We start from the raw sequence: 23,603 nt of genomic DNA, 5'->3' as shown, positions 1-23,603 counted from the left end.
TGCATATGTATTTGTGTAGTGCATTATTGTGCTGCCTATGTATACATGTTATATACATCTGCATGTGTGCATGTATGTTGTGCACATGCACATGCTCATCATGTATATGTGCATGCATATATTGTATTGTGTGTGCATGTATTTGGAACTGTGTATACATGTGCATTGTGCCATGCATGTTGATGTGTGTATATTGTGCATGTGTGCATGTATCTGTACTGTGTCTATATGCATGAGTGTGTGCATGTGTGTACATAGGTATTATGTGCATGTATCTGTAAGTGCATGTATTGTGTATAGATGCATGTATTATGTATGAATAGTTATGTGTGTATGCATTTGTGTATACATCATGTAAATATACTCGGGTATGTGTTGTTCATGGATGTTTCCATCTATGTGCATGTGTATATGTATGTGCATGTATATATATCAGAAGCAACTGGTGGTTCAGTGGATAAAGTGCCAGACTTGGAGTCAGGAAGACCTGAGTTCAAATCTACTCTCAGACACTTACTAGCTCTATGACCCTTGGAGGTCACTTCACCTCTGTTTGCCTCAGTTTGCTCACTTGCAAAATGGGAATGATAACAGCTCCTCCCTCCCAAGGTTGTTGTAAAGATCAAATGAGATAATAACTGTAAAGTGCTTAGCACAGTGTTGGCGCATAGTAGGTGCTATGTAAATGTTAGCTGTTATTATTATCATTAGTGTATATGTGTTTGTGTATGTGTATATATGTGTATGTGTGCATATGTGTGTTTGGGTACATATACTTGCGTGTATGTGTGTGAGTGACTGTTTGGGGGCAAGTCTGTGTCTCTGTCCTGAGGAACCGAGGCAAGGGCTGGCCCCTCAAACACAAGCCATCAGATGGCTTTATTGTTTTAGCTCTGCACAGTATGTGGGCTGGGCAGGGCAAGGGGGAGCTAGATACTTTATCCAGTATATTGAATTAAAATGTTGAAGGAGCTGCTGGACAGAACCTGACTGGGTCCTCTCTGAACTAGAGAATGCTCTTTTATCCTGCAAGCAATAGGGAGCGATTGGAGGTGATTGAGTGGGGACATGCCTATGTTTTAGAGATTAATAGAATGAGGTTGTAATTAAGTGAATTCAAGAAAAAGGCTAGATAAAAAATGTCAAACAGTACAGGGTCAAGCACAGAGGCTTAAGCTACACACTGAAGACCTTCTTTCAAAGTGATATCATAGAATCACAGATCTAGAGCTAGAGGGGCTACCAGCTTCCACACAGTCCAATCCTTCTCATTTTACAGAGGGAGAAACTGAGGTCCAGGGAGGTAAAGTGACTTACACAAGGTTACACATGGAATCCTACACCTAGAGCTAGAAGGGACTTATGGGCTAGGTAGTTCAACCCCCTCCCCTCATTTTACAGAGGGGGAAACCAAGGCCCAAGGTAGGGAAGTATCTTACCCAAACTCTAGGATCCTAGATGTAGAAGTGGAAAAAGCTCAGAGGCCAGCTAGTCTAATCCCCTCATTTTACAGAAGAGGATACTGAGACCCAGGGAGGATTTATCCAAGGTCACACACAGGCTCCTAGTTCTGAAGCTGGAAGGGACCTCACTTACACATGAGGTAGGCTGGTGTCAAGTCATAGTGAGTAGTGAATACTAGATTGCAGTATTGGCGTTTTCTGCTGTAAGCAATAGGGAGCTAGTGAAGGGATTGGAGCAGAGGCATAAGAGGAGCAGACCTGTGCCTTAGGGAGACTGTTTAACAGGAGACCAGCTAAGAGTATTAGCACAGTTCAGTTCAGTACTAATAAAGGACCCATTCATAGCAGAAAAATGCCAAGAGTCATAGAGAAGGAAAACTTGATGAGACTTGGTGATGGGTTAAAGATAGAATAAATAAGTAGGGAAGAGAAAAAAAATCTAGCCCCCAAACCCCAAGACACCTTGCAAGATTTAAGTGATCAAAATTTATATTCCTTTGGGCAGAGAACCCACATATAAAGGTATGATTCCCCATGTGGACAGAGGGAAGGAAGGAAGGAAGGAAGGAAGGAAGGAAGGAAGGAAGGAAGGAAGGAAGGAAGGAAGGAAGGAAGGAAGGAAGGAAGGGAGGGAGGGAGGGAGGAAGGAGCAGCATTGTCCAACTCGACCTGGCCAGTTGGGACCCCAAAGGGGCAGCTACTACTACTCACAGATTGTTGTTCGTCCTTCATTCTTGAAGAGGATTGATTGACATCAGATAGGTGATATCTTAACTTGCAAATGAATTGGATTTAAGTGAGGCAGGGCTGTGCAAAGCATGTAGATGGTGCTGCAGTGGATAAAGTTCTCTGGGCCTGGAGTAAGGAAAACTCATCTTCCTGAGTCCAAATCTGGCCTCAGATACTTACTAGCTGAGTGACCCTGGGCAAGTCACTTTACCCTGTTTGCCTCAGTGTGTTATAGAAGGAAGACTAGAGGCAATAAGAACAGTTCTCAGGCAATTACACTAGTGGTCTTCTAGGCCACTCATAGAGGCCTAGTTGTAGAGTGGTAAGGGACTTCAGAGGTCGTCTAATCCGAGTCTCTCATTTTACAACTGAGGAAACTGAGACCTACAGAGGGGAAATGATTTGGCTATGGTCACATAACTAATACATGACAGAGTACAGATTTGAATTCAGGTCCCATGACTCCAGATTCAATGTTCTTTGGTAACTGGTGGTAGGAATGGGACCAGAGAGAAGGGGATGGATTCTAGAGAAGCTGTGGAAGCAGAATTGACAGGGCCTAGCAGTCAACTGGATGATGGGGAGTAAAAGAGGGGAAGAGTGAAAAAGGGACACTGAGGAATCAGAAGGAGGGGCTTCTCTTCCCATTAGGCAGGAGAATTGAAGGTAGCAGGGATAGAGAGGGAATTCTACATTACAGAAAGCTTTAGGGTAGGTTGTGCCTTCTGATGAAGCCAATGTCGCTAATTAGCAGCTAGGGGCCAGACCATGAGGCTGGCTCTAGCACAGCGAAGGCTCATTAGATTTGCAGAGGGCAAGGAGGGCCCGGGTCTGCTGTTTCTTTTAGAATTCACCACTGGGCCGTAGAGAACACACTGCACACTGATTGCTAAAGAAAACATTTCAGATGGAGAGTTTCCCTACAGAACACTCTGGATTCTGCACAGAATCCCTTCTCCCTTCCACCCACACTTACCTGAGGCCCAGGTGGGCCTTGTTCTCCTTTGAAACCAGGCAAACCAGGTTTCCCAGGTGGGCCTGGGTCTCCCCTCTTTCCTTCCACTCGTCCGTTTCCAGGGTCACCCCAGGGACCTCTAGGCCCTGGAAAACATTTATAACACAAAACAGATGTCTATATCATTATAAGCAAGAGGGTGAAATACAGCAAGAAACTTTTGGAAAACATTGCAATTAACATGTGTCCCTCCCCTCACCCCTAACCCTTGCCCAAGTTTTCTCTTCTCCAGGATAAACATCCTCTGTTCTTTCAACCACATGTGGGCAGCTCTCATTGCTGGGAATTTTTTCGTTAACATCAAGCTGAAATCTTCATCTTCCAGGTGACAACCAACATGATGAGTGAGTCTCCAGAGCTTCAGGGCTTTTCTTCTCCAGATGGGCAACATTCAAGGACCGTCACCATGCTGGCCTAGCTTTCCTAAACCGTGGCATCCAGACATGAAAACAATACCCCAAGTATGGTCTGACCAGGGTAGAGGACTGTCACCTTTCTGGCTGTGGGCATCAGGACATTAACTTTCTTGATCACCATATTACACTGTTGATTCATATGGTGCTCATAGACCATTAAAAAAACAAAAACAACCATATTTTTCCAGACAACCTGCTGTCCATCCATGTCTCTCTCCATCTAGTACTTGCAAAGTTGATTTTTTTCTTGAACCAGAGTATAGAACTTTGCATTTATCCCAATTAAACTTCAACTTATTATATTCAGCTTAATGTTCTAGTCTGTCAATATTTTTCGATCCTGACTCTGCCATCCAGTGTGTTAGCTCTCTCTTCTAGCCCTGTGCCATCTGCAAAATGATAAGCATGCCATCTGTGTCTTTATCCAAGTCACTGATAAACATGTTAAATGGCACAAGGCCAAGCACAGATCCCTAGGGCACTCTACTGGAGACCTCCTGCCAAGAGAACATCAAACTAATAATGATTACTCTTGGAGGCTGGCCATTTAGCCAGTTACGAATCCAACCAATGGTACTACTGTATTGCTCATATCTCTCCATCTTTCCCATAAGAATTGAATGGTATATTTTATGCAATATACTGCTCACTAAAATCTCAGTAAAGTATTTCTACAGAATTCTCCTGACAATGATAGATAGATAGATAGATAGATAGACAGATAGATAGAAGGATGATGAATGGATAGATAGGTAGACAGGTAGATGCATGGATGGATAGATATATAGATGATAGATAGATGGATAGGTAGATGATGACGAATAGATAGATAGATGATGGATGGATGGATGGATAGGTAGGTAGATAGGTGGACAGATGGATGGATGGATGGATGGATGGATGGATAGACAGACAGATGGGCAGACAGTTCAGCATGGACTATTCTTGATGAAGCTATATTATACCTTTGTAACCTTGACTTCTTTTTCTAGATGCTCATTAACCATATCTTTAATAATACATCCTAGTACTTCATCATCACCATCAACCATTAACAAGCATTTATTAAGGACCTATCATGTACTAAGCACTGTGCTAACTACCTCACTACTTAAAGAAAGGTATCAGCATGGTCCTTGCCCTCAAGGAGGTAATAACTGATTTATGGGGGGGGAGACAACATATACACACATATGTATATTCAAGGTGTATGTGTGTGTGTGTATATATATATATATATATGTATGTATGTATATATATATATATGTATGTATGTATGTATGTATAATCTCAGAGGGAAGGTGCAGGGGGTTTGGGGGTCAGGAAAGACCTATTAATTTCCTCAGCAACTGAGTCAAGGTCACAGGCTTACAATGTCTAGATTCTATTTTATTCCCTCTTTTTGAAGATCAGGAAGATAGGTACTTTTCTTTAGCTCTATGGAGGCTCTCCCATTCTATACAATCTTTCACAATCACATCTGCCCATTCATTCATCAGTTGAGGTCATAGTTTACCTGGGCCAAGAGACTTGAATTCATCAAGGGTAGCTAAGTCCTTTCTTACTATCTCATTAATTACCTTGAATATCCACCATTAGTCATATCTACCTTGTACTTTTCTAGTCACTTTCTCCATTTAATACTTCACCAAACATTTACTAAGCTGCTATTCCTGGCAAGGCATTGCAGTTACAAAAATAAAAATATCACCTCTGCCTTCCAGTGCCTTACACTCTACTTGGGTGTGGCGATGTGGAAAACATATATTTTTGTTTTTGTTTGTTCAGTCATGATCCCATTTGGGATTTTCCTGGCAAAGACACTGGAGTGGTTTTGCCATTTCCTTCTCCAGCTTATTTGACAGATGAGGAAACTGAGGCCAACAGGGTTAAGTGACTTGCTCAGGGTCACACAGCTAGTGTCTGAGGCCAGATTTGAACTCATGAAGAGGAGTCTTCCTGACTCAGGCCTGGCACTCTATGCACTATGGCACCATCTAGTGGCCCTCAGAAAACATGTATACATGTAAGTATATGTATACATAAGTACACAAAAGTATACATAAGTAAAATGTATACATATAAGTAAATGGAATGTATATACAAAGTAATTTCAAGGAGACAATGGTAACAATGGGGAAAGGAAGGGAAGACCTCACGTAAGAGGTGGTACCTCAATGGGACTTTCAAGGGATTTTGATTTTAAATCAAGGGATGTTATGAGGTAGAGGCAAAAGAGTGACTTCTAGACATGGAGACAATTTGAGAAAAGGCAAGGAGGTGGGAAAAAGAATGTTGTATATGGGGGACAGTTGGCAGGTCAGTTTGAATGGAATAGAGAGTATATGAAGGGGGGTAATGTGATAGAAGAGTAGAAAGGTAAATGGGAATTAGACTGTGGGAGGTTTTAAATGGTAATTCTGGATTTTATCCTAGAGGTAATACAGAGCCACTGAAGATTTTTGAGTGTGTGTGTGGGAATGTAACATGGCCAGATATCTCTATTTTAGAAACGTGTATTTGGCATCTGTGTGAAACATAGATGGGAGAAGGAAGAGATAGGAGACACAATTAAAGACCAATTAAGGAGACTGTTTCAACATCCATATAAGAGATGATGAGGGTAGAGGTTGTATAGGTGGGGAGATGTATGTAATAGACAGTGCAGAGGCTGGGACAACTAGACCTTGGTAAGTGATTGTACATGGATAGTTAGGGCAACAGAAGTCAAGGATGGTTCACAAAGGTTGTGAGCCTGGATGCTGGGAGGATGGTGGGGTCTTCAATAGTGATAAGTTCAGAAGAGGGGTAGGTCTAGGAAAAAAGGAATGAGGTCTGTTTCAGACATTTTGAACTTGAGATATTTATGAAACATTCAGAGATGCCAGGCATTCAGTTTGTCACGTGGGATGGCAATGAAAATGAGAGGCTTGGAGTGGATGGCCTATGAGGTCCTTTCCAGTTCTAGATCTAGGAGCTCATGGATGATGACCTTGGACAAAGCATTTCACCTGTCTGGGTCTTAGTTTCCCCCTCTTTAAAATGAGGGAGTTGGACTAGATGGCCTTTGAGGCCCCTTTCAGCTATAGGCTTAAGATACTATAATGACAGTGGTGAGGTTTTCCAAAAACTTAGCTTGGCTGGTCCTGGAAAAGTAGACCTACAGTCCATTGTTGTTCCCATGCCAAGAGTCTTTCCATTTTGGCAGAGATCTGTTTGAACATTCATTGTTACTGCTTGTTCTTCAAGAACCCAGGATCATATCCACATCACTGTGAGGCATCAGAGGAAGGCTTTAGAAGGAGTAACTGTCATCTTAAGTAGAAGTTGTCTGGGGCATTTGGAGAGTACAAGTAAACCTGACCAAAATCAAGTGAAGTAGCTTTGATTAAAACACCTACTATGTGCCAGGCACTCTGCACCTAGCACCTTTGATTTCCAGCGGGGGCCAGAAGCCGCTAAATTGACACTACAACTGGGAGTAAGAAATAAGAGTCCCAAAAATGTCTAGGGCTTCTCCTGCAAAGCATCCAGATCATCTACATAACAAGAAACCAAGAATTGAGACTTAGACCACCTTTCCTCTAGTGAACTGACTTTCTGATTTCAAGCAAAAAATCCCCTGTAGAAATTATATCTCAAAGTAAGCATATCAGCAGATGGATTTAATTCCAGGGGTTCTTAGTCTGTTTTGTGGTTTGGACCTCTCTCTTGGGAAGGGAGGTTGGGGAAGCTCACGACCCCTTTCTCAGAATCATGTTTTCAAATACATAAAATAAAATACCTAAAAATGCAAAAAAACCCTCCAGTTTCTTGAAATACAGTTATCAAAATATTAAAAAAAAAAAAAAAACAGGTTGCTGGACCCCAGCTGAAGAAGCCTGGCTTATAGAATCTAAGCTAGCTATTAGATTCCAGTATTAAACCAGTATTAAAAGTCCACGTCTTGCTCTGTTACCAAGTTATCTTTGCCCTCAAAGCTGAGGTCTGTGGACACGTGCTTGTCATAAAATCACAGATCCAGACCTGGAGAGACCTCGGCAGTTACCTAATCCATCCAGTTCTTTATGCAGGTTTGAAGGTTAAAAACGTGAATTTTTCCATTTTAAATACAATATGACTTCAACAGGGATTATCTGATGCGACCAAGAAAGTTCATGAAACTCAGTGTCCTTTCCAAAGACAGAATAAATTAGTCACACGACCTTTCTTGACAGGTGAAAGCATGACCAGGTAGCTGGTGACCTTATAGATGAGCAAAGAGAGGTGAAACAAATTGCCCAAGGTCAAGAAAGGAATTAAACAATGAGTATTTACTAACTGTCTACTGTGTGCCAAGCACTGGGCTAGGGACATAGCAAAAAACCATTAAGTATATTTATACATATATATATGTGTGTGTGTGTGTGTGTGTGTGTGTGTGTGTGATATATATGGACACAGCAAGTGTGTGTGTGTGTGTGTGTATGTAAACAATTCATCCTTTTAGGGAGTTTACATTTAATCATTAGATAGCATCTGATCCCAGGTCCTCTGCCTCTACAGCCAACGTTCTTCCCCAAAGTCGGAATGACTAAGAGCAAGGGGCAAAAATACCCTGAAAATGGCCCACTTTTTCATTGTGCAGACGTTTCCAGCAAGTTTCCAATCTAGCTCTGCTCTGCCTGGCATGTAAGAAACAAGAAGGAGGCCCAGAGATCATCTCTGTAAGTCACAACCTGGCTGTCCTTTGACATACCTGCAAACAACAGACTCTTTTAATTGGGATGGGCTGGAACAATCAGACATCTTTCTTTCCTTTTCCTTCTTTCTTTGTTTCTTTCTTTCCTCCTTCCCTTCCTGCTTCCCTCCCTTTCTTCTTTCCTCCCTTCTCCTTCCTCCCTGCCTCTTTTTTTTTTTTTTAATAAAGCACCTACCAAACTTGCCTAAATGAGATTTTCTCAGCAATGCTAAGATGCTGGGCTTTTAAATTTGGGACCCAGAAAATACATAATTTATATTAGAAATTAGGTAGCAGCTCAGTTCAAAATAAATAAGCTACTTCTAAAACATCCTGGGAAGAGAGATGGGGCTGTGTTAGATCTTTCTATTTTTCAGAACGATAACCTTTCCATGGCCCTCTTCATCAACGGATAACTTATTAAAACACAGTCTTGGTCTGAAGAAGCAGGTGTGGGAAGATCTTTTGCAGGTAGAATAAGATATTGGCTAATCCATCCCCCTTTTAATCCAAGCATTTCTGGGGCCCCTGATTTTTAAATTAACAAGGCGCTAATGATATACCAGTAAACACCGGCTGTTGTTCTCTACGGTGATCAATAGTCCCCTTCCATTTCTGAGAATAACTATGAATACACAGAAGAAAGCCATGTTAGGCAATAAGGTTTCGCGAAAAGAAATCCGCATGTAGAGGTCACCCATGGGCCAGACGCGCAGTTCTAATTCTTTATGCGGGTTTGAAGATAAAAACACGTTGTTGATTTTTCCATTTTAAATCCAATATGACTTCAATAGGGATTATCTGATGTGACCAGGAGAAGTTCATGAAACCCCGTGTCCTTTCCAAAGAGATCATAAATTAGTCACATGACCTTTCCTGACAGGTGAAAGAAAGCCTGGAGCAGGTATCAGGGAGGGGGCAGGAGAAGAGAAGGGAGGGGGCAGCAGCTGAGCACAGTAGAAAGGACATTTCTCTTATAACACAGAGAAGACCATAAAAACATGAGCTGACCAGTGAAGAATCTGACCTTGAGACCCAGTGAGGGTCAGAGGTGACCCAAAGCCCCCAGATCGATGCTGGAAGGGTCAGACAGCACAGAGCAGAAAATAAGATTGTTAGTTAGAGGCAGCCCATGTTACTGAACAAGCTGAAAAGCAATCCGTCTTGTACACCGGGGGTACATCATAATCAATACACATGCAGGATCAGGCGTACAGAAAGCCAAATATTTTCCAGTGCAATTTATTCTGAAGCCATTATGTTAACCCTACTACTACAGTTCCCTAAAGGTAATGTCTCAGAGACTAATGAGAGGATCATTGACTTAGAGCTGGAAGGGACTTTAAAGGCCTCCTAGTCCGACCCCCTCTTTTTACAGATGAGGAAACTGAGGCCCAGGGAGGTGAACAGACTTCTCCAAGATCACACAGCTAGTAAATGGAAGAGCTGGGATTTGAACCCAGGTCATCTTGACTCCAAATGCAGTGAGCATTCTCTCTCTCTCTCTCTCTCTCTCTGCTGTCCCACCCTGTCTATACAACAAACCCATTTGTTTGAGAACAGTCAGCACCTTTCATACGGGGTGTATTTTAGTTACATTTTGTGTGGATCTTGGATTTTTCCAAGCCTCACTGAAAAACAATAGTTTTCTTCATATAGTCAGTCTGACCCACAGAGTCACAACAGCCATGAGTTGCTATAACTAGCAACCTCCCTGGAATGGTTTGTGTCCTTCATGAATAGGCCATAAAGATGCATTTTGAATTTTAAATAATAGCTTATCAGGGGCCTCCATGCATTACTGCACATTACAAAGAAAAATCCAGTGTACATTTGTTTTTTGTTGAACTCTGAGAAATGAGAATCTTGAGTGATAGTATTTCTTGAAGGTGCGAAGACTGTCAGTAATTTTTAAAAAATGTTGACATGCAAGATTAAATGAAAATCACAGAAACCATCACTGATACGTCATTATGATTCAATGCAGTTATTGAACCAGGCCAGATTTGCTATTGAAAATAAAGAAAAGAACGAGCTTGTTAAAGTAAAAGAAAAACAGTCTGTGAAAAAAGACAATTCTTGGCTAACACGAACTGTCTGGAGTGTTTATAAACACAATTCACTCTTAGAAATCTTGCCTTAAGTTGTAAATCTGAATATTACAATAGGAAAGTAGAACATGGTGGGACACACACACACACACACACACACACACACACACACACACCCCAAAACCAGGAATTGGAAGACCCAAGTTCTACTGGTAGCTATGCCCCATCACAGCTTACCTTGGGCAAGTCATTAGAGCTCTGAGCCTCAGTTTGCTCATTTGGAAAATAGGGATAATAAGACCTTGTTTTCCCTGTTTTACATGGCTCTGGATATGGAATAGAGGCATTTATGCATGGGAAAATCGCCTAGAATAAACCGTGAAGTGCTCTGTGGACATAAGAGTTGATTACTAGTGTATCTGTTAATATACTAGTGTATGCGTATATTTGTGAAATCCCAGGGTTAGATCATGGAAGCATGCCCAAGGGCCTGCTGCCAACACTGCTCTGATATACTTAAACTCTGAACTGTCTACTCCTCCCCCACCATGGGTGAATATGATCCCCTAGTAGAATATAATTTCCTTGGAGACAAGGGCTGCTATTTTTTGGCTCTGTAAGTGAAATATCCAGCACAATGTTTGGCATACAGTAGGCACTTAATAAATGTTTGTTGATTATGTCTCCCCTAATAGAATGTTGTCTTTTCTAGGGAATGCAAGCTCCTTGAAGGCAGGGCCAGTTTTACTTTTTTGTCTTTATCCCCAGTACAGTGTTTGGCACCCAATAGGCACTTAATAAATGCTCCCTGATTGATTAATAGGTCCTTCCCTATAGGATGCTATCTCCCTTTATAAAACGTAAAGGCCAGAAGGCAGGGATTGCTTCATTCTTTGTACTTCTCCTCTCAGCCGCTAGCACATAGTAGGGGTTTAATCAATGCTAGCTGATCCATCAATTGTTGTAAGGATCAAATGAGATTGTAAGAGATAATAAGTATAATGTAAATGTTGGCCAGTGTGACTCTGACTGAACATTCTCGAGGCAAAATTCATTCGAGGAAGGAGAGCGTAGTTTGGCTCCATAATGAGCAACAGATATGAGTATATCCACATCTGGGATTGCAATTCCAACTTAGTGCTCAGCCATTTTATTTGCAAGTCGAGAGGGCTGATTAAATATGTAGCAGCTCTTAGAACAATACCCATTAAAAAGAGGCTTGATGATTTCATTTGAGTTGGTGGCAAGGCAACCTGATAAAACAGCATACATAGCAAGACTTCCAGAACTCGAGTTTTTCCAACTTAATATTCTTCTCAGTTATATGCCAAGTCAATTTCATGCATGGGGCCCTCCATCCAATATACAACAGAATAGAGGTCCAGCAAAAACAAAACACAACAAAGTAGAGCTTCAGAAATGAGTGATAATTAGCCAAGACAATGGGATCATTTGAATACTCTGTTTTAAACAATGATCTGTTTCAGGTTGGAGCTTTCTCAGTTGAGACAAGGAGATAGAAATGATCATGTAGTCTGACTGAGGAACGGTGCTTCGACAGAAGCATATCCGAGGACTGTGGAAGATTGATCATTCATTCCTCCAAGGCAAGTTCTAGCCTTCCCTCTGCCTTGGTGAGAGTTTAACGTTAATGGATGAAAGGAAAGGAGAACGATCTCACTTCCATCTTGTCTGTCACAGAGAAAAAAATCTTCATGCTGGGTAGAACAAACATAGTTAGGAGGGAATTGAAACTCCAGATAGGTGAGAAGATAGTAATGGAGCACCTAGCAGTTCGAAATAAGTTCAGATCTCCCGATCTGAACCAATTACACCTCTAAGAACTAAGTGGACTTGCAACTGAACTTTAGTTGGGGAACTTGGTGGAACTATGGGGCATGGGAGAGCTGCCTTGGAGATGGGTAAATGCTCTGGTTTTCAGAAAGGACATAGGGGGAAATCTGTAAAGACTGTTAGGCATGGCATGGGGCTCCTGAAGGATTAACCCTTTTAGCTTGGGAGGTCAGCCCTGGGGTCGCACTGTCCTGAGTGGTGAAAGCCTCACCCAGCCCTCTACCTCTTAGATGGCTACAGCTGTGCCTCAGTGGACCCCCATTTTGCAATCTAAATCAAATCCATGGTGTTAAGCCACTCTCCTATGACTCCATTCACCATCCTTGTAACCTTACCAACCAAAATGCCCTCCCAGACCACCACGTCCCTGTAAATCTCCCCCAATTAGAATGTAAAACTTTTAAAGAAGAATTTCCTCTCTTCTGTATTTGGATCATGCCTGGAGAAATGCTTTTTCATCTGTTCATCCTGAACAAATAAACAGATGGTTTGTGAGCATGCAACAGCAGTCAGAAGGGACCTCACAGTCCATTTAGTCTAACCGAGAACTCAATGAGAATCCCCGCTGCTGTATCCCTAAGTGATCATCCCGACTGGGTTCAAAGGCCCCCTGTGAGAGAGAGCCCCTAACAGTTTTCAGGGCAGCCAATTCCACACATGGGCAGCTCTTATTGTTAGATGGTTTCTCCCTAACATCGAATCAAAATCTGTCATCTTTTCAGTGATCATCAAATACTCAAATATGACTAGAGAGTTTCTCTTAAGACTTCTCTAGGTTAAGTATCTTCAGCTCCTTCAGCTGACAAGACCCCTCACCATCCTGGCTCAATGTCCTTCCAAAACTGGAGCACCCAGAGGTGAAAACAATGCCCCAAATGGGATCTAACCACAGCAAAGGACAGTGGGACTATTCCTTCTCACCCCATGGGTGCTGCTACTCAAGGCAGCCTAAGAATGCTCCCAAATCATACTGTTGACATACTGAGTTTGCAGTGCACAGAAAACAAACAATCAAAAAACAACCTTTTTCTCTGACGAACTTGTCAAGCCATGTCTCTCCCTATCTTGTAGTTGTGCAACTGGTTTCTGGGACCCAATTGTAAAACTTTACATTTATCCCTCTTATAAATGTAATAGGTTAAATTAGATTATTATTTTTCAGATCAGTATTCTAAAAAATCCTTTGGGATCATGACTGCATCCAATATGTCAGCTCTATCTTCTAGCACTGTGGCAAATGATAAAGGTGACATCTATGCCTATATACAAGTAATTGATACAAACGTTAAACAGCACAGGGCAAAGCACAGATCCCTAGGACACCTCACTGGAGACCTCCTGCCAAGGACACATTGAACCATTAAAAACTACTCTTTGAATACTGCCATTCAATCAGATCCACATCTATTTAATTATACTATTATCTAGTTCACATCTCACCATACTTTCTACATGAGCCGGTGTAAGAGACTTTTTCAAAACCTCTAGGTAAATGATACCAAAATGTTCCCCCGATCTTCCAGTCTAATAACCCTGTCAAAAAAGAAAATGAGGTTAGTCTGGCATGACCTGTTCTTGCTGAAGTCATGCTAGTTTGTTGTGATCATGGCTTCCTTTTTCAGATGTTCACCAGCCATCTCTTTAATGAGTCATTCTAGAATTCTGCCAGGAATGAAAGCCAAACTATCTAGCCAATCATCCTATACTTCTATTACAGACTCTGTTTTCCTCCCTCTTTTGAAAATCCAAGCATCTGTCCTCTCCAGTCCCACAGCATCTCTTCTGTTTCTTACAATCTTTCAAACATTTCTGATAGTGGCTCAGCCACCCCATCTGCCAGTCCTTTTGGTATCTGAGGATGTAGTCCACCTGGGAGAGGTGACTTGAATTCATCAAAGGTAAAAAGGAAGGAAAGAATGAATGAATAAAGGAAAGAAGGAAACAAGCATTTATTAAGTATCTACTTTGTGCCAGTCACTGTCCTAGGTCTTCAGAAATGTTATCTCATTTGATCCTCACAACAATCCTAGGAGGTAAGTGCTATTATTGTTCCCATTTTAAAGTTGAGGCAGACAGAGGCTAAGTGGTTTGCTGAGGATCACACAGCTAGTAAGAGCTGAGGCAGGATTTGAACTCAGGTCTTCCTGACTCCATGTCCAATGCTCTATCTACTTGTCTTGATGGAAAGATCATTTGATGTTTTAGAAATTATGATAGTAGGAAGGAAAGTCAGAAGCAAAGGTCCAAGCTCAGAGGTAAACTATTTCTGAGAATCCTAAGCATCTCTGAAAAAAAAAGAATCCTTCACATAAATGCCATAAAGCCAAGAAGACAATTTTCCTTTTAGCCTTTCCTCAGAATCACAAATAATAAACACATTCAGACCTTACTCACAATTAGGTGAAAATATTCACTGTGAATTACGAATCTCCCACTGGAGCAATTCTTGACACTCTTTTGTGTGTACAGTTCACACCAATCAATTAATCAACAAGCACTCATTAAGTAATTACTGTGTGCCAGGCACTGGGCTAGGCCCTGGGGACAGAAATACAAAGAATGAAAGAACCCCTACTTATGGGGAACATATATTCTAATGATGAGATGATGTATATTACACACACGCACACACACACATACACACCCCTATGCATAATAAATATATACATAGAATGACTACAAAACAAAGAGAAAGTAGTTAAGTACAAGACACTTTGCGGGGAAGGGCACACACTAGCCATTGGGGGTAACATAAAAGGCTTCAGCTATGTCTTGAACAAAGTGAGAAGCTTTGTGAGTTGTTGATGAGGAGGGAGAGCATTCCAGGAAAGGCAGAGGAGGAGTGCAGGTGGAGCAAAGGTCTTGAGAGAGCAAGTCAAGTGTGAGGAAAGGAGAGGTCAGTTTGGCTGAATTGTGACATGCAAGAAGAAGAATGAAACTGGAGGGGGAGGTTGGAGCAGAGCTTGAAAAGCTAAACAGAGTATTTTCTGTCTGATCCTAGAGGCAATAGGGAGTCAATAGAGCAGGAGAGTTATATGGTCAGATGGCACGTGTACAGGATGAAACCAGGAATAGTAAGCTATTCATATAAGCAGGTGGATTGGACCCATCTCATATAAGCAGGTGGATTGGACTTTTTTGGTGTGTCCCATCAGGTCACTTAAATTTGATAACTTGATTAGAATTTAAGCTCCCTGAGGACAGGGGCTGGTTCACTTTTGTCTTGGTGTCCCTAACACTGAGCATGGCACTTTGCACATAGGGAGAAAGCCTGGCCCTGTGATTTCACTAGGATAGGGAATTCCTATTGAGAATTCCTTCTGTCAATAGAGGTCATCTGTAACTTAGTCATACAGAGTTGCCTGAGGGACACTGAAAAGTTAAGTGACTTGCCCAGGGTCACACAGCCATTATGGGAGGCAAGATTTGAAATTAGGCCTTCTCAACTTTCAGACCAACTCTCTAATCACTATGGCACACTGCCTCTGAAATGCTTGTTGACTGATTGACTGCAAAATCTCGAGTAGGAGACTCTATATTGGGGATAACCTACACAAAATTCAGCAAGTACAGATTCTAATATATCTGTAGTTTCTGACACAGAAAGGTGTGGGATAATAAAAGAAAATGGTTATGAAATAGCCCAATTACTTCTGTACTCACAAGACTCTCCTTGATGTTTTTTGGCCAACAATTAGCTTCAGCATCTCCCAAAGGAGTGCAGAATGATGTTTTCCTGCTACAGATCTATGACAAAGAAAGTCACAGATAACTGGACGCTGATTCTGCTTGTTAGCAAAATTGGAAAGGAATGCTAAATTGACTTTCCTAATTAAGTGACTTCTCACTGTTGGTTGGAGACACTGGGTATTGTAATTTACTAATATCTTACAATTTTCAGCCAAAATATGAGAACTGATTTGGCATATTACATTCCTGATTGTATACATTAATATATTTGGCAATTTTAAGCATTTATGTGTACACACACCTATATGCTGGCACACTGCTTCTGACATATTCTGGCTGTGTGACCCTGAGCGAGTCGCTAAACCTGTTTCCCAGGCATCTCTCCGGCACTGTAAGTCACAGGGGAGGTGCCAATCCCCATTGATATGGAAGGAGCTTCCTTACTAGGAACTCCCTCTACCAATTAAATTGAAGGTTTAGTTGAAAACAAATTTACATCTATACAAAGGACAACATGGTATAGCGGATAAAGAACTGGCCTTGGAGTTGGGGGAGACCCAGGCAAGTGACTTAACCTCTCAGTGCTCCAAAAGGGCAGCTCTCTGAGACTTTAGGTTCCAGAGGAGGTGCAGAGCTGCATTGGTGGGGGGGAGTTCCTTATTCCCATGAAATCATGGTCCAAATCAACATCATGGTCCATGGACCATGAAATGATGATCCAAAATCAACACATATGTACATGTATAGATAGTTATCATTTCAAACTTGATAAAAAGCTATTACTTGAGTATTAAAGGGACTTAATTCAGGACCCAGAAGGGACTGTTTGTCAAGGTCCAATGTGATCCTTGCAAAATGGGAAGAGGACATGGAAGCGGCTAGAAACAGCAATCAGCTCCAATATTCCATGGAGCCTTTCACTAAAGGATTAGTTCACCATCGCTATATTTTGAAAGTTTATTACACTCTAGAGATCTTTTCACCAACCAAGCCATCACTTCCCAACAGCACACACTGGTGTGTTTTGACAGACAGGAAGTCGTTTTCATAATAATCATTACTCTAAGCTCCTACTAAGACAATCAGGCTTCCTGAGTGGAGTTCACAGAAAATATGCAAAAGTCAAGAAGAGCCCATTTCTCCAATTTATTTATTTCTCATGACTGTAGTAAAATCAGAATTATAGCTGGGTGCTTTTTGTCGGTTGGTTTGTTTATAACTAATGGCCACATTTCCACCGTAAGCTAACTAATTTCACCATTCCTTGAATAAAATAGGAGTGCTATTCCAAAACAGCATTACAGTAAAGTGATAAAGGCTGGATTGCTCCTAACCCTCCCAAATTAGTCCTTGTTCAACAGGGACGCAATCCTATTTTCCCCCTGAGAAAGAACATGACTGGGCAACCCATTACTGGGGCTGCTCACCCCCCCTCCAGAAACATTCACATCGCAGTAGAGACAGCCAGATAGTGAATAGGTGTTCTGAACATAGCCTGTGATCCCAACGAATTCGAGTCTGTCATACAGACCTCAGCAAAATTAACTACCATATTAGTGAACACACTATTAGCATGAATTAAATGCCATTTGGAAGCAAAAATCCAGAGACTTTCAAGTCCTAGGAAGCGAGGGGCCAATTATTTTGTTGCTTTCATTGGAGATTTCACTTGCTTTTTAATCAATGGGAGCCAAGTTTTTAATTACCAGAAATATAAAAATGGAAAATGGAGTCTCGAAAAGCTGTCGATAAAAGACCACCAGTGAGTGACTGGGCTCAGCAATATTAACCCTGGATGAAAATGAGATTTTCCAGAATTAGTAAATGGAACTACCCCACACAGACACTGAATGAAAAGGTGAACATTGGATGCAGAATTGACTCTGCGGGAACAGTGTTAACGTAAGAGAGATGAGATCCAGACATGAGCTTGGGCTGAGGAGCTCACTATCCAATTTGATCATGCTGGGATCCTGAAGAGAAATTTGATTGTCCTGTTCCTAGGAAAGATGAAATCTGTTTTTTGTGCCAATGACATTGAATCACGCAGCCAACTTTGGAGACATTTTTTTGGTCCAGTCCAAAAAAGTAGATTGGGTGCCCATGAAAATTATTTCTGGGATATTATAGTTCTGCCTGCACTGCAACATGGCCATGGGATTTTGCTGCCAGATTATCAGCAGAACTTTCCCCTCAACAAAGAGACTAATATGTCAGTTACTGAGTTTTACTTCCACTCTAAGTAAATGAGGATGACATCCATTATCAAGTGGAATTGGTGGATGCCATGGAAATCAATGGAGCTGGGCATAAACCAAGCTGTTTACTTGGAACACAGCCCTAAGTTACAAATTTAGTCTAGCTCTAAACACTAAATAACCTACCAGCAAGACAAAATAATAGACAATAATAGCACCATTTCCCTGATGCTCCCATATGTACCTGGTCTCCCGGGACGACCTCGAGGTCCAGGGTTTCCTTTGGGACCTTCTCGATTTTGACCTGGAAAGCCAGGGGGACCTGGGGGCCCTTGTATACCAGGGAAGCCAGGAAAGCCCTGTTCACCCTTTGAGCCCTGAGGGCCTGGCTTTCCTGGAGTGCCTGGTGAACCTACATCACCCTTCTCACCTGTGAAAATGAAAGAACAAGATTATAGTGCAAATTATAACTACAGAGTTAGACATTATTTCAAGTACAAAATATTCACAATCAATAGGTTGGCACTTTGAGGATTTTATCAGTATTTCTAGAGTTCCTATCCATCTAACCCCAGTCATAAGATTCAGGCTTGAAAAGGACTTCCGTGGCCAACTAGGCCAACCTGGGAGGAAGAACCTAACACTTTCTGAGGCAGCCAGTTCCTCCTTTGGATAACCCAGAATGTTAGCAAGGTTTTCCTGACAATAAGCTTATATTAGACCCTTCTTCTCCCTACCACTGCTGGTTCTGCTCTCCAGGCCAAAAAGGACAAGTCTAATTCCTTCTCCAGATGACAGCCCTTCGAATAAGTCTCCTCTTCTCCAGGCTAGACACCCCCATTCCTCTGACTGATCCTCACATGACATGAACTCAGGGCCTTTCACCAAAGAGGGTCATCCTCTTTCCATCCAGTTTCTCAAAGTCCTTCCAAAAATGTCTGAACATAATACTCAAAATTTGGCCTGGTCAAGGTATAAAACTATAAGACTCTCACCTCCTTACTCCTGGAAGCCAGGTCCCTCTTAACAGCCCAAGATTCCATTAGATTTAACAACAAAAACAACAACCACACATACAACTTGAGTCCATCATCTCTCTGTCTCTTAAGAGTTGGGCAGCATGCTTCATTATCAGTCTCTGGGAATTATGAGGTTCTACTTCATACTCATATTGGCAAAAAAAAATGACAAATGTTGAAGGGGGCTGTGGAACAACAGGCCCAATTATGCCCGTCAATAGGTACAGCCAACCACTCTGGAAAGCAATTTGGAGCTATACTCAAAAAGTGATTAAACTTTGCTTACCCTTTGGCCCAATAATACCACTATTAAGTCTACATCCCAGAAATAGAAGAAAAAAGAAAGGATCCTTAGGTATAAAAATATTTTAGCAGCTCTTTCTGTAGTTTCAAAGAACTAGAAACTAAGAGAATGCCCATCATTTTGGGAATGGCTGAACAAATCATGGCATATGAATGCAATGGAATACTATTGTGCCATAAGGAAAGATAAAAGGGATGGTTTTAGAGATGCCTGAAAAGACTTGCATGAACTGATGCAGAATGAAGTGAGCAGAACCAAAAGATGAACAGCACTGTAAAGACAAACAACTTTGGAAAATTTAATAATTCTGATCAACACAATTTAATTCGTGAGAGTTTCCCTGCCCAATTTCAGTGGTAAAATTTTGGTGCATAGAATGGTCATCTTCCTGCCTTCCCTGCCCCCGCAACTGTCCCTTGCCCCAAGGTTGCAACAACCAGTTCCTCCTTGTTGACAAGAATCAGATCTAGAAGTTCTCTCAGTTGCTCCAATTTCAACCTTACCAGGAAATCCTGGGATTCCTGGAGGTCCTGGGAATCCAAATGCTGGTTGACCTGCCATGATACAACAACACCCCCCAGGCATGAAGGATTAATGACACAACTCAGAACAATTGATTTTGAGATTATTTTATATTTCAACCCACAATGAATTGCCTAGTCAAATTCTAAAGTGACAGGAGCACTCCTCTGACAAAAACATCCTTCTTGTGTCCAATATGACATATATACATAAATTGTACATAATCAGCTTTGACAGAAAAGCTTGGTCATGGTGACTGTTGACTCTCTGAACTACCTGACTGAGGTAAAAAGATGTGGAAAGTTTTATATCATGGAAAGAAGATAGTTTGATGGACAAAAGTGAGACATAATTCTGTAAATGGAGTAGAAGATGAATAAGTAGGGAAATAACATCAAAATGGGGGGTGGTACATGGTAGCATGGTTGATTTCAGCAGCAAAAAGGAAGGCAATGGGGTAAAAAGATGGGGAAAAGTGTGGTAAGTTTGCAAGGAAAAAGTTATAAAGGAGAATAGGAGGTGGGTAGAGAGAAAATACCTTACCTGGTTCACCCTTCTGTCCAGCTGGTCCAGGAATCCCATCTTGACCAGGTTTCCCTTTTTCTCCTGGAGATCCTGGGGGACCAGGATGGCCCTGACTGCCTATAGAACAAGACTCAAATGTTGTAAGTTACAAAAGCAATAAGCTTCCCAATAAGCAATCCCCTGTCTTCCCACAGTCTCCCTCTTATCATACAACCTTTGCCCTTCACCACTTAAAGTGATAAAGTCATATAAAATTTCTCCCTAAAATCATCTTTGGAAATAAAACTTGCCCCAAGTACCAAGTACCAGACAAAATCAGAGAATGCCTATCCTGAGTCTTTGACTTGGGGGATGGCTCTGGGATATGTGTGTGGGGAAGGGAAGGTGGGGGGAAACCGTGAGGGGACTGGTTTGTCACAGCCAGATTCTGCAGGTGGGGAATACTAGGGCCCAAAGAAAGAGAAAACCTTTTGCTAGCAGCTGTCAAACAGCCAATCCTGGGCCATCCTTTCAGAAACTCAGCTACAGAATGGCTGCCAATTGAGCTCCAAAGATAATCATCCATAATGGTAATTGTCTGAAATAGCTTTGTGAGAGAGTACGCTCTGTAGCTAGAACAAGAACTTGGTAACTGGTCACTTTGCCTCTACCTTTTGAAAAGTCATACCCCATGGAGGAACTGGGCCTACACAAAGGGAACTTCAATCTCTATAATTATGACAAAACATCATACTTACCTACAGGACCAGGTTGTCCTGGGATACCAGGGCTGCCAGGTGGGCCATCCAGACCTCTGGGTCCAGGAAGGCCTGTAGCACCTGTGGAAAAGAGCCTGAATTGAAAAGCAGAAGAAAAACAGTATTGCTCTGAGAGTTATGATCCAAAATTAAAGTTTACAAAGTTGGTATAGAAGTACAACAAAAAACAGAGATACATAAGGTGCTGGTGCTCATTGGGTATAATTTTAGTTGTTTGGGGGGATGATTTAAGATCACAAATTCATTTGTTATCATTGTGACATTCATAAACAAAGCAAAAAACTCTTAACACTACTGCATACCAGTCTTGAATCCATTTGCTCTGAAATATAGGAATTAGAAAAATAGATTTAGAAACTAGGTAGGCTGTCCATACAAATGACTCAGCCTACTGGGTGCTTTCAGTCTGCTAGGTTCAATTGGATATGTTTCCAAAGGACATTGTCTCTTTTATTACTGGATCCAGCGGGTGGCAAGTACATCCTAAAAGGAGTCAGGCCATCTTGGTTAAAAGGAAAGGTGCTAGAGAAGATCAAAAGATCTACCCTATTGCTGCTCTGCTTCCTTCTCTCTGGCCCAATGGTGGAAGAACAACAAAAAAATCCAACAGAAAGATTCCCATCTTTCAGAGGACCCCCACCCATCTGGCAAACAAAATGCTTGTTTTTCCACTACCATGACTTATGGTAGAGGTGTTGAAAGAAGGGGACCACTGGTTCAAGCCAACTCTCTAAACTTCAATGTTAGCTGCTTTAATGTATTCAAGCATATCAACCTCCTAGAAAGTATTTCTAGCTGATGTGCTATCAAAGTGGCTCATGGTATACCTTTAATACCTTCAAATGTGTATCTTTGCATTGTTTGCAAGTGTAAAGCAAGGATGCCCCCCTCTTCCTCTATTAGTTGAAAAAGTTCTAGAAATGCTAGCTATAGCAATACAAAAAGTGAGAGAAATGAATGGAGTAGAAATCAGCAAAAAGAGGCAAAATAGCCCTATTTTCAGATATCATAGTTGACCTAGAAAACCCCAGAGAATCACCAAAGAAACTAACAAGAAGATTAATAGTTTTAGTAAAGTAGTAGCATACAAAATAAATCCACAAAAATCATCAGCATTTCTTTAAATGCTAACAAAGACCAAGAGAAAACAATAGAAAGAAAAATTCCACTCAAAATAATTACAAAATTTCACGAGATATCTGAGAATTAATCTACCAAGACACTCACATAACTTGCATAATACAGTTTTCCAAATATTCTTTACCAATATAAGAATATATCAATATAAGGATAAGGATAATACAGGACTGGGCCTGTGATTTGGTATGGAAAACTTCCTTATAAGGAAATTCTCTTTACCAAGACAGGTCAGCACCTTCTCTGCAAGGTTTAGTCTTAGAGAATTCCCCTAGAGCACTGAAAGTTTACATGACTTGCTCAGGGTCATACATATCATAGATAAGACTTGAACCCAGGTCTTTCTAGCTTCAAGGTTCTCTATCTACCATACAATGCTACCTCTCTACAGATATAAAGGAAGACAAATATTTGGAGAAATGGTCATTGTTGTGACTGAGTTGTGCCAACTTAGCATACATGATAGCATGATGTAAATTAATCTACAGATTTAGTGCTATATCAAGAAGATACTTGAACCAGAACCAGACAAAATGATAACAAAATCCTTTGGAGGAACAAAAATCTAGAATCTCCAGGGAAATAATTTTAAAAAGCAGAAGTGAAGAGGGCTGAGCATTACCAGATCTCAAATTATATTATAATGCAATAATCATCAAAGCTATTCAGTACTGCTTTAAAAGCAGAAAAAATAGATCAGTGGAACAGACTAGATAAGTAAGACTCAGAAACCACTGAACATAACAGTACAACACATGATAAATCCAAGGACACAAACTACTCAGGAAAAGATCCCCTATTTGACAAAGATTACTTGGAAAACTAGAAAGCAATTGGCAGAAATTAGGTTCAGACCAGCATCTAATAGACAGATACCACAATAAGCTCAAAAGAGATAAGTACCTTTGACATAAAAGACTCTAAGTTACAGATGAGTTGATGATCTGAAGTGAGAGTTTACCATCTAATGAAATAACAGGCATGGAAAACTACGTATGCACATACATGTATTCTTCATATTTGTTGTTTCTTTTTTTTGCATAAATGAGAGGAATAGAGAACTGTCCTCAGAGCTAGGAAAACCCGGATCAAGCCCTGTCTCTGACACATACTGGTTATGTTACCCTGGTCAAGTCATTTAACTTCTCAGCATCTCAAGCAATTCCAATACAAGCTGCAGAACAGTGTTGTGTTGATTGAGG

At 41.2% G+C, this 23,603-nt stretch overlaps 1 protein-coding gene and 1 long non-coding RNA gene across 3 annotated transcripts in view; one reads left to right on the top strand and one right to left on the bottom strand.

Annotated features, from left to right (window-relative positions):
• LOC140515666 (uncharacterized) overlaps positions 1–3,929 on the top strand; it is a 35,137-nt gene extending 31,208 nt beyond the window's left edge. For both annotated transcript variants that reach the window (XR_011971130.1, XR_011971131.1), the window contains exon 2: positions 3,533–3,929. This is a non-coding gene — a long non-coding RNA (uncharacterized lncRNA). The remainder of the gene's footprint in view (positions 1–3,532) is intronic.
• The window catches only part of COL4A5 (collagen type IV alpha 5 chain), a 210,964-nt gene that overhangs the window by 28,063 nt on the left and 159,298 nt on the right, over positions 1–23,603 (bottom strand). Inside the window, exons 38-42 of the mRNA XM_072626493.1 lie at positions 21,244–21,324; positions 20,525–20,623; positions 19,963–20,013; positions 18,381–18,566; positions 3,169–3,293 (exon numbers count right to left, since the gene is read on the bottom strand). Of these exons, the coding sequence (XP_072482594.1) occupies positions 3,169–3,293; positions 18,381–18,566; positions 19,963–20,013; positions 20,525–20,623; positions 21,244–21,324 (542 nt within the window). The remainder of the gene's footprint in view (positions 1–3,168; positions 3,294–18,380; positions 18,567–19,962; positions 20,014–20,524; positions 20,624–21,243; positions 21,325–23,603) is intronic.

The sequence above is a fragment of the Notamacropus eugenii genome, chromosome X (genome assembly GCF_028372415.1).
Source record: "Notamacropus eugenii isolate mMacEug1 chromosome X, mMacEug1.pri_v2, whole genome shotgun sequence".
Lineage (NCBI taxonomy): Eukaryota > Metazoa > Chordata > Mammalia > Diprotodontia > Macropodidae > Notamacropus > Notamacropus eugenii.
This window is presented reverse-complemented; position numbering and strand designations above follow the sequence as displayed.